Raw genomic sequence first — 17,520 nt, forward strand, 5'->3', positions numbered from 1 at the left:
GAATAATACATTAAACTTTAATAGAGACTCTCTTCAATCAGTGTTCTTCACCGTACTGGCCTAAATATGTCAGTTTAATTGATTTCCTTTTTCTTTCTTTTTTATGGTGATTGTGCAACATTATCCTACTGCCTGTTTGAGGAAGGAAACAAGAGAGGGAGAAGTACTACACAGATAACAGAAAATTATGCACTGACCTTTTAGAAAGAGCTAACTTTCACACACTTGTGCTATTTAACACATTTCAACAAAAGGTGAGAGAAGACAACAACTTTGCTGAGTTGCCGTTCAAAACAAGCCTCAACAGTGATAGTGTGTGTGCAGCAGCAGTCGCTGTTCTTTTCTTTTTTTCTGAGTTCAAAAACTCTTGGGTTCCATTTAAATGTTTTATATGAGTTGGCCATAGATTACTCATCATAAACCTTGGTCATGCTGTATGTAAGCAGGTAGTGGACTTTCCCAGAGAATTCAGGGTTTTTTCTTTTACAACCCAACTGTATAGCAGCTGATTTCATTTATTAGCCGGTGAAAAACCAGTGAGGAGGGTCTAATCAGTGAGAGCAGCTGGTGTTTGATTGGACTGAAAAACCTGCTGTGGAGCTGAAGAGGCAGCATGAAAGAGAGAGGAAGGACTTCACTTGAAGAGGTTTCCACTCGTCACACTTGCACAATCACACACTGATGCCTCAAACTGAATGTGTGAGTGAGATGAGGGGTGAGAAAGAGAGAGCGGTAAAGCATCGTGTGTGTACGTGTGTATGTGTGTGTGTATGAGACAGAGAGAGAGCGAGAGAGAGAGAGTTAGAGAGATGAGTTCCACCCACATCCATCCATGTCCAATGTGAGGGGGAGGTGAAATAGCTTACTTGAGAGCTTACTGTGCTATTAACTGGCATTATTTAGTTGCCTCAGTCTGGAGAAGAGACAAGTCAAGACTTCTCCTCACCAGGTAGGACTCTTTTTCTGCATGTAAATTCTTATTGATTTTCACTTTCACCTGGCTCACCAATACAGGACAGTTTACCTGTTTAGGTCTAATAAACATGTTTTGGTTCAGCAAAGTGTGAGCTGTTAAGAAGGATTGTTCTGCTTGTTTATTTCAGTTATGTTTTTATTGGCTACAGACACAGCCCTCAGGCCATTGTCGTTCCAAAGTTCAGGCGGTATGTACGTTTCGGTACTTGTGGAAACCCACAGTTAAATACACAACTTTAATTCAACATCAACTGTAAAACCACTTGCTGTAAGGTTAAGGCCAGCTTTATTAAAATATTGCAGCAGATTGTGACGACAGGAGGTGGTGATTCACAAGCTGATCACATAGAGAAAGAATGAAAGGGCTAATGGAAAAGGGTGACATACGCTGGAAAAATCTGACACTCTCCTTTCTACAGGGAGTGTTGGGTTTTGCTGTAATGTAGCAGTCGTTTTAGCAGGTCAGTTGGTTAATGTCTCAGTTGGAAAAGAGAGAAGAGTGCACATTTCAGCTGAACAGAATGCTGATGAGTGATGTTTAGCTTCTGAATAAAGGGGAAGTTGAGGCAGGGGGGAAAAAGAAAGAGAATGTGTGTGATACTTGTGTTCAGAAGGTTGTGATCCAGCAAGAAAACACCGTACTCTTCCCCTTTCTGATGTGCACTAACAAAATAATACCTTACTTTCATCAATGACTTCGTTGTTGAATCTCAATTCCTCAAAGATCCGTCAAATTGTCATGTAGTTAAATGCCTGTCATGCATTGAGATCCTCCAATCATATTTTTTTCTGCACTTCTGTATTCTACTGAGAAATATTTTAGATAAGGGAATTTTTTTCTGTAATACAACATGGCAAAAATGGATTAGAAACTGAAACCAAAATTCTCATGTTCAACCTCAAATAAACTATATTTTTCCGCCTAAACTGGGATCATCTTCAGTCATCCAAGTCAAGTGAAGTCAAATATTATTTAAATAGCATCAAATCATGATCGATATTATTTCAGGAAACTTTTCATACAGCAAATCTAGACCGTACTCTAAATAATATCATTTACAGAAATCCAACAATTCCCACCATGAGCAGGCACTTGGTGACAGTGGTGAGGAAAAACTCCCTTTTTAAGAGGCAGAAACCCTGAGCAGGAGCAGGCTCATGGTGGGCGGCCAACTGTCTCGACCAGTTGGCCTGACAGAGACAGACAGAAGTAGTAGGATATCTGCTGTAGAAGTAGGAGGGCAAAAGCAGCTAGATTTGTTGCTTTACTCTTGAAATGACGAAAATGTGCTTTGAGTGAGTATCGGGGGTAAAACCACCTGTAGTTTTTCAACATAAACATCCCCGCAGAGTTGTGTGCGTTGTGGTTCATCCTATTTTCAGGGCAGCTGAGATGTTGCTGTAGCTATTTTTGCACCTCATGCATTTCTGCAGCGTGACCGGTGCACAAGGCAACACATGCCAGCTGGTTTTCTAGTTGTCTGGCGTTCAGCAGAGCACAGCAGAGGGTGACCAGTTTGAAGAGATGTGTTACAGTAAGATGAACATGCTCTTTTTGCTCTTTCTGTGTGGCAGGAGGAAGTTAGCATGGTCTGTGGGGGGGGGGGGTGTTACAGCTCTAAGAGTGTGAACGTTTAAAGAGAGGCATGCTAGGGTTGCAGCAGTGGATCATAGGCCTTGATTCTTACCCTACTTTCTTCAAGAGAGAAGAACAGAATAGCTTGCATGCACATAAACACTGTGGTTTTACAAGAGGGGTGAAAGGGATGGAGCAGCTGATGATTCAAATTAAATGGTGATAATAAAATGTTTTTTTATACAGAATTCCACCCAGTTGGAGCAACAATGACTTCTCATGTTAAACTCCGGAAAGAGAGGGTCGGTACCGTGGACTACGACACACAAATCAAAGGTGAAAGAATGACTTTTATCTCTACCACTATAACAACCTCTGTATCGCACCCAACTGACTGTGATCTACATGTGGTCTTTTCGTAGGAAAAAACAAACGTGTGAAATCCATTTCTTACCCACAGCAAGACTTTCGGAATGAATCAGAGTTTCTCATGCGTCTTTCTCTCTCCCTTGACTGTTGTACCCCCCCCCCCCCCCCCCCCCCCCCCCCCCCGGTCTCTCAGAGGTGCGTTGCCAGCTTGCAGACCAACTGAAAGTGTTGGACTTGCAACTTGAGCAGAAGAGCCAGCAGCTGCAGGACCTGACAGACTACCTGCGGCGACGGGGTGAGATTGAAAGCGAGTATTCCCGCTCCCTGGAAAAACTTGCTGAAAGGTTCACTTCCAGAATTAAGAGGTAAAGACAGCTCTGCCTTCGGCGGTGCACATGATGTGCTAAATTAACCAGCAGTTCATTTGAGGACACTGTTGTGCAGCATTCCTCAATTTATCTTACAAATTGTTTGTCCCTGTGTCTTCCTTTTGTTTCCTCTACATACGCTCAGGAAGGACCCCAGCAGTCACTCAGTGGCACAGGTCTGGTTGGCTCTGCTGTCCCAGACCCGCCAGGAAAGTAAAGATCATAATGGACTGAGTGAGAGCTGCAGCAACTTCCTCATTCAGCCCCTCACACACTGTCTGGAGTACACACAACGCCTTGCCAAGAAGGTAGTTACACAAGCACCGACACACCAGCCGCAAACACGAGGCAATTATAAAGTCAAGTCTCTACATGTACAATGTAACAGACTTAAGCTAGAAATACAACCACTTTCCTTTTCTGACTTTCACCCGTTGACCTCTGGACACTGAAAATACCTTGGGTTCTGCCACCTCACTTTGTGGTATTTTGCCTCTATGTCATATTTCCAGAGCAAAGACATCTGTTCTCAGCTGCAAGATGGACTACTCAAGGTTACCACAGAGCTACACACTGTAAGTGAGAAAGCAGCCACCCAAAACATTTTCCGTTTCCTAAACAAACAAAAGAAAGCGTTGCTGTATGTGTCTGTGTGCAGGCATGGCGGACGTACTACCAGTACCACTCAGAGTATGTGTGTGCTGAGGGGAAGCTGAAGGAAGCAGAGAAACAGGAGGAAAAGCAGAAGCAGAGTGCTGCTAAAAAACTGGGGAGGTTGATAGAAAAAGTAAATATACATACCTTTTTTTTCTTTTTTTTAAATGTAGTTTAATGTACACGCATGTAGATTATGTCACCCTTTAATTTCTTGCTGATAAATATTTATGTGCTTTAGAGACAAGGTAAGGTTCAAGAGATATACCTGAAGTGCAGCAAGGCCCGAAATGACTACCTCATAAACCTGGGCGCAGCCAATGCCTCCATGAATAAGTACTACCTCCAAGACATCTCTACTCTCATCGACGTGAGTGCATCTGTTCCCTTCTGTTGTCTGCTGTCTTTTCCTTACCTATACATTAACTAATGCTGTGTATTACTCAAGGTAATGATCCACCCCCCATTTCTGAGGTCTCTTTTTTAGAGATGCCGATCAACAAACTTTTTAAAACATTGGAACATAATATGTTGTGTTTGCAATATCACCCAAAATATCATGTTTAAAGAAGACATCATGATCTGAAAGCCCCCGAATTAAGTAGGCGATATTGTCTGACATGTCATTGTCTCCGTCAGTGTGCAGATGTAGGCTACCACCTCTCTCTGGAACGGGTGGTGCAGGCCTACCTGTCCAGACGGGGGCGGGCTCAGCAGAACCTGAGCAAGGGGCTCCAGCAGCTTCAAGTGGCTGTGTCCGGACTGGACCAGAGCCAGGACAGAGACACCCTCCTGCAGGACCATTATAACACCTTTTCTATGCCCCTTCGGTTCGCCTATCAGCCCCATGACGGGGACCAGGTGGGTGTTTTGTGTGAATAATCGACAAGTATGCTTTTTGCGGGTGGATTATTCAGCTGTTTTGCATCATCCCTGGACTCTCTCGTGCCTTGCAGGTTTCTGAGGTCAGTGCAGAGTGCGAGATGAGATGTGAGCTGGAGACCAGATTCAAACAGATACAGACCAGACTGAAGGTAGTCACCCAGGAAACAGAGGAGGTAGAGTACTTCACCCTTAGCACTTCATGAGTCTGCTGTATCCACCAGTGTTGTATTCACAGTCGCCATCTTTGAGTCTGAGGCAGAGTTCATCCAGCACTGTAAATACAATTGTTTTAATGTTTTCTTAACTATTTTATTCATGTAGATGGAAAGTGTCCTGAGCACAAGTAAAGACATGAAGGCAAACTTATGCAACTTGCGTAAATATGTGAGGAAAAAACAACAAAAAGTATCCAACTTAATTTGTTTGTTGTCTTTTAAACATTTATTCTGAGACGAATCATTTCATCAATCAATTTGGCCAATGTGTCGTCAGGTCAGTAAATGGCAGGAACGTACCCAATTTAAAAAGACTTACCACATTTCAAGTCTCAGTCACTAAACCTCAAGCTCACGTCAAGTTTCGGGGGTGATGATGATAACCACTCCCTTGTTTGTATTATACACATATGCTAAAATGGTAATTCTGGCATTTTTTGCAATACAGTCGCATATAGTTGCAGTTGTTAGTTGACCTCAGATTCTGATGTTTTGCACCATGGTCATTGACCATAATTAGTGCAGACAGCATAATATATGGTTTTTATCTGTGCCACTGTCATCAGGCTAGTAAGAACATGTCAGCAGCCCAGTCCACCCTGCTGGAGAGTATCAGTGATGATGATCTGGAGCCCGGCAGCGGCAGCGGTTCGTCTCAGGACGGCAGCACTGAAAACCTGACAGTCAAGCCTAGTGTGGCCCGGCGCAGGGCCAACTTGCAGGAAATAGAAAACCTCTACTTCACTGTGAGTCCGTTTGGCAGTCTACTTGAATAACACACAGTTGAGCACAGTTTTGATGATATGCAGTTGGTGGATATGTAGAAGCGGTTTTTGGTTTGGCTTTCGGGTTCTAGTCGACAGAAGCGATGCTGATGATAAGAAATGCGGTGAATGTTGGTGAAAGCTAATGCTCATATTGTTGATAACATCTGACTTGTTTTACAGAGAGTAAAGGAGCACCTTGTTGGCAGTTCACTGGTATCTAAACTGCAAGCCAAACATGACCTGCTCAAATTGGCAGTGGAAAAAGGTATCACTTCTGCATTTCTCACGTACATACCACACGACAAACTGCTGACCCAAAGTGTCATTTGAGAACAGCTGGTGCAATGTGGGTTATTATTGTGAGAACAGCTGGTGCAATTTGGGTTATTATAGTCCACTAATTTTGTTGTTCCTTTTTTTCTTCTTTTTACCAGCAACCAAAGTATTACATTTATATTTCATCCCATGTATTTCTCATTTCTTGTCACCGGCTGGTTTGCGGTTAAGCTAATTTTAATCGGCTACATTTTTCTTCCTAGCTGATGCATCAAATGGACATCAACTGAGGTAAGGATATAAATGTTTCATAAGAATTTGCCAGTAAGTTTTTGATTGATATATGAGACATTTTAATGCAGGAACTCAGTTGTGACAAAATGTGACAATGCTGTATCCTCGTGTTGCTCTGCAGACTCAATGGAAAGTCAATGCGTATCAGGAAGAATCACTCGAATGCCAATTTGATGCACAACCACAAACTCTTCAGTGGAGACATGCTCTCCTTCATACAGGTAGCTCCCATCGTTATCAAACCATTTCACCTCCTCCAGCATTTCTGACTACTGTGTGTATTCAGTTCATTTCTCACTTCCATTACATCAGTTAGCAATAACACACCAGACTTCCTGCTTGTGAAATTCATTACTAAATTTGTTTCACTCAGGCATCAGGACAACAGATTCCAATAGTTGTGGAAAGTTGCATTCGCTTCATCAACCTCAATGGTGAGTATTAAAGATGGAAAGAACATTGACTAGTTTGTTTTAAAATGTACAATGAGTCTTGTGTGTCCATCAGGTCTCCATCATGAAGGGATATTTAGAGTGCCGGGGTCTCAGATGGAGGTCAAAAACCTGAGGGATGCTTTTGAGCGAGGTAGGCCTGTGTTCGTTTTTGTGTGAGCGTGTTTTGGGATGGCCCATTCTGAGAGAGTAGCTCCCCTCACTGTGGGGCATAAATAATGTGGGGCAGTGTGCTGTGGGCTTCCCCTGCAGGAGAGGACCCCCTGGCTGAGCAGAGATACGATCTGGACTCTGTGGCCGGAGTGCTGAAGCTCTACTTCAGAGGTCTGGAGAATCCCCTCTTCCCCATCGACAGCACCAACCAACTCCTGGAGCATGCTCGTGAGTGCGTGTGTGTGTTGAAATATCAGATAAGCGTTGCTAAGGGCACACAGCAACAGCTTATCTTTTTTTCATGACCTTTTCTTAGAAATAAAGAATGAGGCAGAGAGGGCGGCTCAGCTCAAAACAGTCATCTCTTCCTATCCCGAGCCTGTCATCATCGTCATGAGATACCTCTTTGCATTCCTCCATCAGTAAGTATCCTAACTCTTTGCAGTTGTTACTGTTGAGTATTTGAATATGCAGAGAGAAGGTGTTTGCATCAAACAATAATTCACAGGAAACCAACCAACCACGTTTCTTTCTAGAAGGTGGAAGAACCAAATATTTTTATCAGTTAGCTGATGTCTTATTAGATCTGACAGACGGATGATGATGGAGGAGGGATGTCTTTTTTTTTTTTCACATTGTACAGTGGGGTCCAAAAGTCTCTGCAATGTTTAACAGAATCACTAAAGTCAAAATGTATTAGTGGGAAATGACAACACACTGAATGGTGACTTGGCAGAGATAATAAATTGAGATTAAGATAAAAACACACACACACACAACATTGTGTGAACATTGCAACAGGGAGGAAACAAACCAAGCTAAAGGAAAAATACATAAAAACCAACTGCACATAGTTTAAATACCAGAACATTTGAAAGGTAATGGTTCATATAGGAGATGTGTTGAGGTGAAGTTTTGACATTATTTTTGTGTATTGTCAAGTGTAAGAAGGCAAAAAAAAAAAAGCATAAGGGAATTTCAGTGGAGCTTCGCTATGAGTCTCTCAAACGTTTATTTTCCCACACTCTTTCTCCTTCTTTATATAATTTTGTGTTTCTCTGCTTCCAGTGTGTCGCAGTACAGTGACGAGAACATGATGCAGCCTTACAACCTGGCTGTGTGTTTTGGGCCCAGCCTAGTCAGAGGGGCTCAGGACGACGATGTTGTCACCCTGCAGCCTCAGATCAACGCCTTGGTGAAAGGCATCATCCTCCAGCACGAAAGCATCTTCCCCAGCCAGAGTGAAGTAGAGGGACCCGTGTATGAGAAATGCATGACACTAGAACAGGATGACTGGTGAGGGAAAAAAGATGCTCACACCCATCAACATACACACAACATGGATGCACTGCACGGTGGAATGATAATCTGAGGGTGTTTACTTCACAGTGAGCCTCTCAATGAAGAAGGAGATGCGGAGGCAGAGTACACTCAGGGTAAAGATGGTAAGTTAATGTGTTGGTCTTGGTTTATCATGTCTCTGAGGCCGTGATGATTATCGTTGAATAGAATAAAAGAATACTTCAATGTGACGTGCTGCAGAGTTGGAAACGGGATCCTCGGCTGACGGCAGCACTGGCTCCTCGGCGGCACCACCACAGAAAGGGGCAGAACGTCCTAGAGCCAACAGCAGTGGCTCCATCGACCAAAGGAGGTTATCAGCTGGACCAGGAGGGGGCGGCATCGCTTCAGGTGGAAATTTACTGCTTCAGATTCCTGTTGGGCCAATGTGTAAGCCACGGCGGGTCCCCTCTCCTTGCTTTGTGCGCAGAGAGTAAGTATACATCACTAATTGTTGCAGTGTGGCAGCTGACTTGTTATATTTGTGTGAGAAATTGATATTATATGTTTTGTGATGTCCCTTTTTTCTGTACATAGTTTCCAGGAAAACTCATCTTCTGAGGATATTGCTGTTCATGTGGACAAGGTCTGTTTGTTTCTCATTAGGTTTCAAATGACTAGTTCCACCATGTAAAAAGGCACACTTTCATTAAGGGTTTATAGGCCATATCACATAGCTTTAATAAGAGTTAATTAATCGTTTACCATCCCTTTTATTTAAATAAAAGGTCATGGATTTATCTTCTTTTTTTTTTTTAGTAAGTTGTCTCCAACTATAAATGTTAATAAATCATTAATGAAGAGGTTTTAAAATGCTCTACTGTTGTAAATTCAACAATGTCTCAAGTTGATACCAAACAGATTTTGGTCCAGATGTTGTGCAACACGTTCCAGGGGTTAAATGGTTAAACCGTCCTTTTGGAGATGTTTTCCTGATGAGCTAAAGAGCTTAAAGGACGAAGCACATTTTGTACTGGAGGAGGATAACACCAGATTTTTCACCACCTGGCAACCCAAAATTAGTTAACGGTTTATAACTTATCTGTAGAGCATCAGTAAATTACTTAGTAAGATTCAAATTAATTAGTTATAACTTACAAAGAGTCTGTTTAGAAAGAGGTGTCGAATAACTAATGATTTAATGTAGCTTCTATTACAAACATGATTAGAAGCTCTCGAGCAGAGCGGAGTTCAGAAAAACAAAGACAGTTCTGTCTTTTTCCACAAAGCTCATCACCGTTGTTTATTTCATCTCACAGGAGGTCTGTCGCCAGATGGACTCGGTCTTCAAGGAGCTCCTCTCACGGCAAACACTGCAATATCCCTCCTCCACCACTTCCTCTCCCTCTGCCCAAGCTCCCCAAAAGAAAGTGAAGCAGGGTGGACGAAAGGGAAAGTAGCGGGGCTCTTCAAAGCAGTAGATCCACTGGACTGAGAGGACTGGCATCAGTAGATGACATGAAAAGAGAGAGAGAGATGATAGAAAATGAAAACTGAGGTGTGGGGTGATGCGCTCTGACAGCAGCTTTCAGCACATCCATTTCAAGAGAACTGAGATCACTGACCCGTAGTCACTTCTCTGAGGTCCCTGTGATCGGTCTTGGCCTCCTTCCACAGCGTGGCTCCCGGCTCAGGAGCCTCGTCGTTCATGTTTCGTGCTGCAGATCCCTGCTGTGACTACAGATGTGCAGTACAACGTGGAAACTGTGGATTACTTGAAATGCACAGATGTGTTTGTGTACAGTTGAATGTAGTTATGCAGCTCATGACTTTGGGGTGTTGTTTTCCAGTTCAAGCCAAATTTTCAAATTAGTCAGTAGCCTACATGCACATACATTTTCATAGACTGTTTTCCAAAATAAAAAGAATCACAAAGTTGTTGAAACTGAGAAAAAACTGTGAACACTGGTTGTAAGGAATTTGTAAATATTAATTATTTGTAAGGATTTGTTGACAAATATTTGACTTGTCTGTATATCTGGGCTGCATGCCAAATAAATATTTTGTCTATTCTCTCTGCTCGTTTTTTCATTTTTTTTTCTATACATGAACTGGAAAATGTGGTACATGTACCTTATATCTCTTTTGCTCTAAGCCTTGGCTGTTATGAGGTTTCAAATGTATAATAGAATAATTTTGTACTTTTAACTATTTCTTAAGGATGATTTCCATTCACATAAAAAGTAAAATAAACCAAAGGTATTTTAGATAATGGTAATAGAATTATGAGATGAACCTAATCACTGATTAAATCTCAAAAACAACAAAAAGATAACAGGACTGAAAAAAAAAAAACCAGGGGGAAGATTAGACATTTTTTCATAACAGCCATTATGGCGGGCACAACATTAAACACAATATTTATTTGAAAGTGCCTGAACACTTATCCATCAAACACAATATGATGCTTGGAACTGGAGCAGCCTTTATTATTACACCTGTGCTTTTACTGCAAAATGTCAAAATGTATTTTGTGAAATAGTGCCATTGACTTGATCAGCAGCTTTGATAGTCTATCAGACATGTTCTCCACTTTGAACAGAGGAAGAGACTCAGGAACTAGACAGTTACATACAGAAAAACCTTCCATGAGGGAAGAGGGAAAAAAAAGAAGAAAAACTTAAATGAACCCATAAGTTTAAATGCTTTGTTAAATTTACATTTATGCATTTTGGGGTTTGCCTGTACTGTATGGTGCCCAAATTAAAATAACTATAGAAATATCAAGATGTGATAAATGTTGTCAAATGTTTTCAGGCCCTTCAGTAAAAGTAGCAATTCAATACTCGATACTCATTGTAAACAGTACATTACAAATGAAAGTTCTGCTTTCATAATCTTACTTAAATAGAGCAGAAGTATTATCAGCAAAGTGTTCATAAAGTATCAGAGTTAAAGTACTCATTAGGGAGCACAATGGCTCCTGCCTCTGTTATATTATTAATGGGTTGTTATTGATGCATACATGTGTAAGAAGCATTTTAACATGTTAGCTGGCTAAGACTCAGCTAATTTGAACTTTTAAAATATTGCCCAGTTTAATCTGTAACAATGCGTAGGTTGTATGGCTGATGGTCAGATAAATGTAGAGGAGTAAAAAATACAATATAATATAAAGTTACATTAAATGTAGTAAATTGCTCCTCAAGACTGGTGTTCTCAGATAACTATGGTCCATACTCAGCATGATTATAATACCAGGGCTAGTGTGTGCTCATGTAAAGTGCTTCGAATGAATAATGCAGGCAGAAGTTACTATTTTTTTTATACTGGTTCCATGTTGTGGAACAGACTTCTGCTACAGATCCAGATTTTGAATATGAGAGGGGCTTAGGGAAGTCAGGTTAGGAGGGAAAGAGATGTACCAAAAACCAGCAGAACCTGATTGGGGACATTTTCAAAATGAGTACTTCTACTTTTTTTACTTTAAGCAGGCCCTCAATTTGTTTTGGCATATTTTCTGAAGTAGTTTTTTAGTTTTATTTATTTTTGCACAATTTAAAATACACAGGAAATGACAAAGAAAACAAATAGCATACTGTGCATTGAGAGGCAGAAGCCCCAATGGGCTTATTTAAAGCCTGCACCTAAGTATGTAGAAATATCAGAAAATTATGACATACAAAATAAACATACAAGAAAATAACGTCACTACATAAAAAAATGATGAGAAAGATTAAAAAAATATATATATAAAATTAACAGCAATAATAATTAAGAGCTTAATAAAGTAGAATTTTTAATGCGGGACATTTATTAATATTAGTTATATTACACTGAGGTATTGTTTGTCTGTTGTCTGTAACTTTCTTCCACCGCTATCTACAGTTTAATTTTGTTTAGATACTGATGACGTGTCGACTGAGTACTTTCCCAGAGTGCTTCGCGGCGCTACAGTCCACGTCATTCCAGCGCAGCCGCAGTAGCTTGGCAGCGGTGAGCTGAGCTGGACTTCTTCTCGTCGGTCGTTGTGCAAGGAGCGACACGGTCCAGGAGCCGGAGCCCAGCATCAACAAGGAAACCTCAGAGACTCAGACAGCCTCACAGACACCACGATGATCCGGATAGCCGCCTTCCTCGCTCTGCTGGTGGTCGCCTGCTCGGGTATGTACCTTAGAAACCTTAATAAAGCTTGTACTGCTAACCACCTTTAGCTAGAGGCTAATTCATTCAGTCGCGTCCCTGTGTCTTCTAAGTTAGGTGGAATAATAATATGTCTTGGTGAAACGTGTGTTGCATTGATGTCCAGGGTTTTAGCTAACCTCAGCTCTGCTCTCTATGGTGACAGGAGAGAGCTGCACAGACCCAGTGATCACTCCGTCGGCCTACACCACGTCTGACGCCGTCATCTCTTCCGAGTCTGTCTTCATCGTTGAACTCAGCCTGGCATGTGCCAACGGAGCACAGGTAACTGTCGACTTCTAGCCCTTCAAAAGAGACACCATGATGATATACTGATGTTATCGATTAAGTGAGTCACTGGTGATCGTTTCTGTCCTCTCCAGAGTGTAACTCTGTACGCTGATGTCAATGGGAGACAGTTCCCTGTGACCAGAGGCCAGGATGTTGGCAAGTACCAGGTATAGTAGTGTACTCATGTTCATACATACTGACATACAGCTGCAGGTACCGATAGCACCTGCTGACACCAGCAGTCAAAGTACCCTTCAATCTTCCTCAGTGAGATTCAGTGCTTTAATGCCATGTCAACATACAGTAGGTGATAGCAATGTGATTTGGTGAGCTCACACTAAAACACACAAAAAAACCTCACCTCACATATAGTAACCACGTTGGGACATAAAATGAGAGATAAAAAAAAAAAAATATTAATAATAACAACTAATTAAGTAATGAAAACAGTGGTTCCCACAATAATCCATAATAAACTTGGCGTCTCTGTGTCAGAAAATCACAAGGAACCTATTTGAGTCTGACCTGAAGAAAGTTATCCACACTCATGTCTCATAGTGTTTGGATTACTGTTGTTCCATTTGCTCTTGGTTGAGACAACTTCTCTTTCTTGTCTTCATTTGTTCCAAAGTGCGGAAGTGAGGATTTTAACTAATTCAAGGAAACGTGATTAAGTCACCCCCATCATGGCCGCCCTTTGTTAGCTACCTGTTGATTCCAGATTACATTTCTGAACTCCTTACCCCAAAGAGCCAGATCACAGTGTGAGGTCTTCTAGCAAGAGTCTCTTGGGTGTTCCTAGATTGAAGGTGACAGAGCCTTCACTGTCGAGGCCTGCTGCCTTTGGAATAAATTTGGTACAAATTTCCATTTGGACTCAAGGATGGACTGATTAGATTTTAGAGGTTAAAGGTCAAGGTCACTTTGACCTGTGTATTTCAAGCAGCTTGAGTGGTTGGTGGAGGCACACAACCGTGAGGCTATAATTTTCTTTCGGTGTTCCATTGCTCTGTGAAGCCCTTTCTAAGTATTGTTTGGAAAACTGCTATACAAACAATTCATTCAACAATTGATTTAACTTAAAACTTGTCAATTAGTCTTAAGGGTTATTGTCCACCCATAAATGAACGATCTCTTAAAAACCTCCAGCTTAATACCTAAGCAAACAAAAACTATAATTCTAGAGATACGAGAGTCATTTTTAGCTAATGAACACTGGTGTTGTTAGGTGTTTGTCTGATCATTACACAGCAACTGAAAAGCCTGTCTTAACATCTGAATTTTGGAGGGGTACTGCATCTGACTTTCCAGAATTGACAGTCTGACAAGCCCACCACTTCACATAGTGCGGGGCCAGTGTGCCCAAGTGTGAGAGTAGGCAGGATTTTCATTCTTAATGCATCTACTTCTGTCACTTTTTGTCTGTACAAACAAATACAATGACAGCAGTAGTCTACCGTGGCCCTTCAGGACAGCTCTAATCACTTTAGCCTTCCAATGTGGTCGGACAACAGTTCGTACGAACTTGTTAACTTTGAGCATTGCCCAACGTTAATCCGTTCCCAAGCAGCTAAAAAATTTCAGCCATTGGTCAACATGTGACTTCTTCCCTCAGGTGTCCTGGAGTCTTCCTCACAAACAGGCCAGCTCTGGAACATATCAGGTCAAATTCTTTGATGAGGAGTCCTACAGCGCCCTGCGCAAGGTTCGTGTTTCATGTCAGTTTACTGCCAGTTAACGCCACTTGTTTTGCAAAGGATGTTTAATTTGAATGTGTGCATTTCCTTTGTTCCAGGCCCAGAGAAATAATGAAGATGTAAACGCCATTCAGCCTCTCTTCTCCGTCAATATTGACCACAGGGTGAGTCTCTTATAGACCCTCAGGTTGAACACATGATTGCAGGAACAATAATGATGCCAGTAGCCCTGTCAAACTCATTATACACCCTTGAATTAAAGCGTCAATAATCAGTTTTCTTATATTAACTAAAATCACTGCTACGTGTGAAAGGTGTCACCACAGAGAATTATCACCTGACTCTGCAGTTCCTCTCAGCTTTCCAGAGCTTTATAGCATCTTTCTGCTCATTGTTTGCTTCAGTCTTGTGGCTCTCATCACCAAGCTGCTGTTTTCAGTGAAAAGCTCTAAAAACACTACTTACCCAGTACCGAACAGCAAACAGAAACATTTAGTTACTAGCTCGTGAACCTGGTGGAGCACTTAGCTTCAGAGTCAGGTATTTCCTTCAGGAGTTGGGGGAGAGTCAGTATCAGATATTATGTAAATTCACCACATGGCCAGAAACAAAACTCCAAACGAATATTAATGTTGCTCTGTATCTGCTGGATGTGTAAATAACCCTGGAGTTACCAGGGGCATTAAAGCAGCAGCCATGAGGACTTTACTGGGATACGGGCAGGCTGGGGTCGCCACAGTAACAAAAAAAAAAAACATTGTCAATGGAGCCAATAAACTAAATCCATAATTCAGTTATAGCTTTGAGACACAGGGGTGTTAGTTTGTATGCTTTAATCATACAAAATGTCTGAAATAGAAAATTGTAAATTTAGTTCAGTTCTGTTTGTTTTTTTTTGTTTTTTTTGTCTTTCCTGACATCTGGGAAAATATTTGTATTTCTTAACAGTGTATGAAAGAAAAGCAGAGATAAATTAAGGACATGCTCATTTAAGAATAGCATCATATTTAAAAAAAAATGACTCAAATCGCTGTGTGCTTTGTGATGTCAGGTCTAATATAAGTAATCACCCATGTTGCTCTCAGTCTCAGAGTAATCCTAAAACCAGGTGAGACTGGAATGTGTGGCTGGTTGTCATCTGTTTACTTCTCTTCCTCAGTAAAACAGTGCTGATCTTTTTTTTTAATCTCTAACGACAGGGTGCGTGGAATGGCCCGTGGGTGTCTACTGAGGTGGTGGCTGCCCTCATCGGTATCCTGGTGTATTACATGGCTTTCAGCGCCAAGAGCACCATCCAAGCATAAACGGATCCACATTCACTTTTTTCAACAACTGGATCGTTAAAGACTGAATTCTGGTGGAGCTCGATCAACGGTCCATCATCCAGCGTTGTGGCAAGCCAACAGGATTTTGCCACTTGATCAGCTTTTGGATGAGGAGCAGGAGTAGCAGTCTTTGTATTGTTTTTATTCAGACTGTGTCTGTGTGCCACCTGTCGTATCTCTTTACAGACATGAATTTTGTCACGAGTTTGTCCTGTCAGTGTGGAAGAAATTTTGTAATTGTTTTTGGTAAAATCAGACAAATATACCTGGACCACAAAAATAAACAAAACAAATATAGATGGTGTACTGTATTCAGTCTTACTTCAAAGATGATGCTACATCCAGACCAGACGATCCTCTGTCCTTCGGTGTGGATGCATGTGGGACTTGTCCAGATGTGGTCAACACCAACAGAGAAAGGTCAAGCCTGCATATGAAATGTCAGTAATGTGACTGCACTCGGCTGGCCTGAACAGGTCTGGTGGATATGTCTCTTCCAGTGAAACGAATAAACGGCTTGTTTTTCTTCCAGTGTGATGTGTTGGTTCCTATGATGGTCCAGAGACCGGCTGCCACTTCTATAAATTCCTTTTGCTCCAAGACAGGCTGGAAGATTCATGGTCTCTTATTCCATAGCAACGCATGTCTATTATGAAGGTTTTTTTCTTTTTTTGGTTGCCAGTGGTAAATTGTCAAAGTCTAAATGATTCAATAGTTCCCTGACCTCATCTAGATCAAACGATAACCAGTTCCAACAAGATTCAGCCTTCACAGACTAATTGCTGGAGGGATGAATGATGGGTACACAGATATTCTTAGGAGCAAATCTGATTTGATCAACAGTTTTCTAGAATTTCCACAAAAGGAGATTCATGTCTACCTAAGGAAAAATACTATTGAGAATTATTTTTCCTCTCAAGTTTTTCACCAAGTGATTATTTAATTGGATTTATGGTGGTTAAGAATAAAACCTTAACATGTTTACAGCAACAACAGAAATCTGTTTTTGCTGTAAACATGTTCAGTGTGGAGGCTGTGGATGAACTCTCTGTGGACATGAGATCTATTTTTGTCTGCAGAGGAGAGGCATCACTGTCCCACCGGCATTCCCGGATAGTCGAGATGAGAGTAAGTGTTCGGACAGAGCGGCTGATTTACTGTCCTGTTTTGTCTCAATATGCACCAACGTTAAACGTGTCGTGGGTGCTGATTCAATAATCCAGTGTTAATTCAGCTGACAGGAGATCTGCTTGTGTTACCTCTGACTTGCTAAAGTGCAGTGTCACCAGTTGAACACACCGTGGCAGCTCTGTGCCGCTTGTGAAGTGTGTTGCAGCCACAGTGAGGCCAGCTATTACCTCATGGACAGATTGCATGTGATTTTTTCCTGGTTCAGTATCAGCTGTTGCTAATGTAATGCAACACATTGCATAATGCACTTTGAGCAGTCGTTCTGTTTTACATCCACTTTGCTCATTTCTGTCACATTTGCAGGTACTTAGAGCAATCTCATGCTTATGTGATCTAGTTTGTTAGAGGGATTTAAACTTAGCATGTCTATTTCTGTAGCTGGCCTGTATCAGTGTTTGCACACACTCTACAGCACACACAGTGCTGCTTTTTCATCTACAGCACAACTGCAACTCCTCACTGACTCACATGAGGATAATGTAAACTTTGTGTATGAGTAACCTGATCCACTCCCATAAACACACACAGCACACAAGAAGTTTCTCATATGTCTGCTTTTCTGTAGCTTT

The 17,520-nt window shown here is 41.5% G+C and overlaps 2 protein-coding genes across 2 annotated transcripts; both read left to right on the forward strand.

Moving 5' to 3' along the window:
• Window positions 1–684: 684 nt before the first annotated feature.
• On the forward strand, window positions 685–10,340 carry LOC130174945 (rho GTPase-activating protein 4-like). Its single transcript, XM_056385197.1, has 22 exons — window positions 685–949; window positions 2,798–2,887; window positions 3,114–3,285; window positions 3,434–3,596; window positions 3,801–3,863; window positions 3,947–4,075; window positions 4,184–4,312; window positions 4,582–4,803; window positions 4,899–5,000; window positions 5,609–5,788; window positions 5,990–6,074; window positions 6,349–6,376; window positions 6,501–6,600; window positions 6,753–6,813; window positions 6,887–6,964; window positions 7,084–7,212; window positions 7,301–7,406; window positions 8,053–8,280; window positions 8,374–8,429; window positions 8,527–8,758; window positions 8,863–8,911; window positions 9,585–10,340. Exons 2-22 carry the CDS (start codon window positions 2,821–2,823, stop codon window positions 9,723–9,725), a joined length of 2,520 nt encoding a protein of 839 aa, XP_056241172.1. The 5' UTR covers window positions 685–949; window positions 2,798–2,820; the 3' UTR covers window positions 9,726–10,340.
• Window positions 10,341–12,252: 1,912 nt separating this feature from the next.
• ssr4 (signal sequence receptor, delta) lies at window positions 12,253–16,286 on the forward strand. The gene is made up of 6 exons (XM_056385198.1): window positions 12,253–12,429; window positions 12,614–12,732; window positions 12,831–12,905; window positions 14,354–14,443; window positions 14,534–14,599; window positions 15,635–16,286. Exons 1-6 carry the CDS (start codon window positions 12,381–12,383, stop codon window positions 15,737–15,739), a joined length of 504 nt encoding a protein of 167 aa, XP_056241173.1. The 5' UTR covers window positions 12,253–12,380; the 3' UTR covers window positions 15,740–16,286.
• The last annotated feature ends 1,234 nt before the right edge of the window (window positions 16,287–17,520 follow it).

Source organism: Seriola aureovittata, chromosome 9 (assembly GCF_021018895.1).
Source record: "Seriola aureovittata isolate HTS-2021-v1 ecotype China chromosome 9, ASM2101889v1, whole genome shotgun sequence".
In the NCBI taxonomy this organism is placed as follows: domain Eukaryota; kingdom Metazoa; phylum Chordata; class Actinopteri; order Carangiformes; family Carangidae; genus Seriola; species Seriola aureovittata.

Bases quoted from the DNA above. Each gene is read 5' to 3' on its own strand.
- LOC130174945 (XM_056385197.1), top strand. From the start codon at position 2,821: ATGACTTCTCATGTTAAACTCCGGAAAGAGAGGGTCGGTACCGTGGAC. The intron at 7,213-7,300 runs GTGAGTGCGTGT...ACCTTTTCTTAG, and splicing joins CCAACTCCTGGAGCATGCTC to AAATAAAGAATGAGGCAGAG. The intron at 8,430-8,526 runs GTAAGTTAATGT...GACGTGCTGCAG, and splicing joins GTACACTCAGGGTAAAGATG to AGTTGGAAACGGGATCCTCG.
- ssr4 (XM_056385198.1), top strand. From the start codon at position 12,381: ATGATCCGGATAGCCGCCTTCCTCGCTCTGCTGGTGGTCGCCTGCTCG. The intron at 12,430-12,613 runs GTATGTACCTTA...CTATGGTGACAG, and splicing joins GCTGGTGGTCGCCTGCTCGG to GAGAGAGCTGCACAGACCCA. The intron at 12,906-14,353 runs GTATAGTAGTGT...TTCTTCCCTCAG, and splicing joins AGGATGTTGGCAAGTACCAG to GTGTCCTGGAGTCTTCCTCA.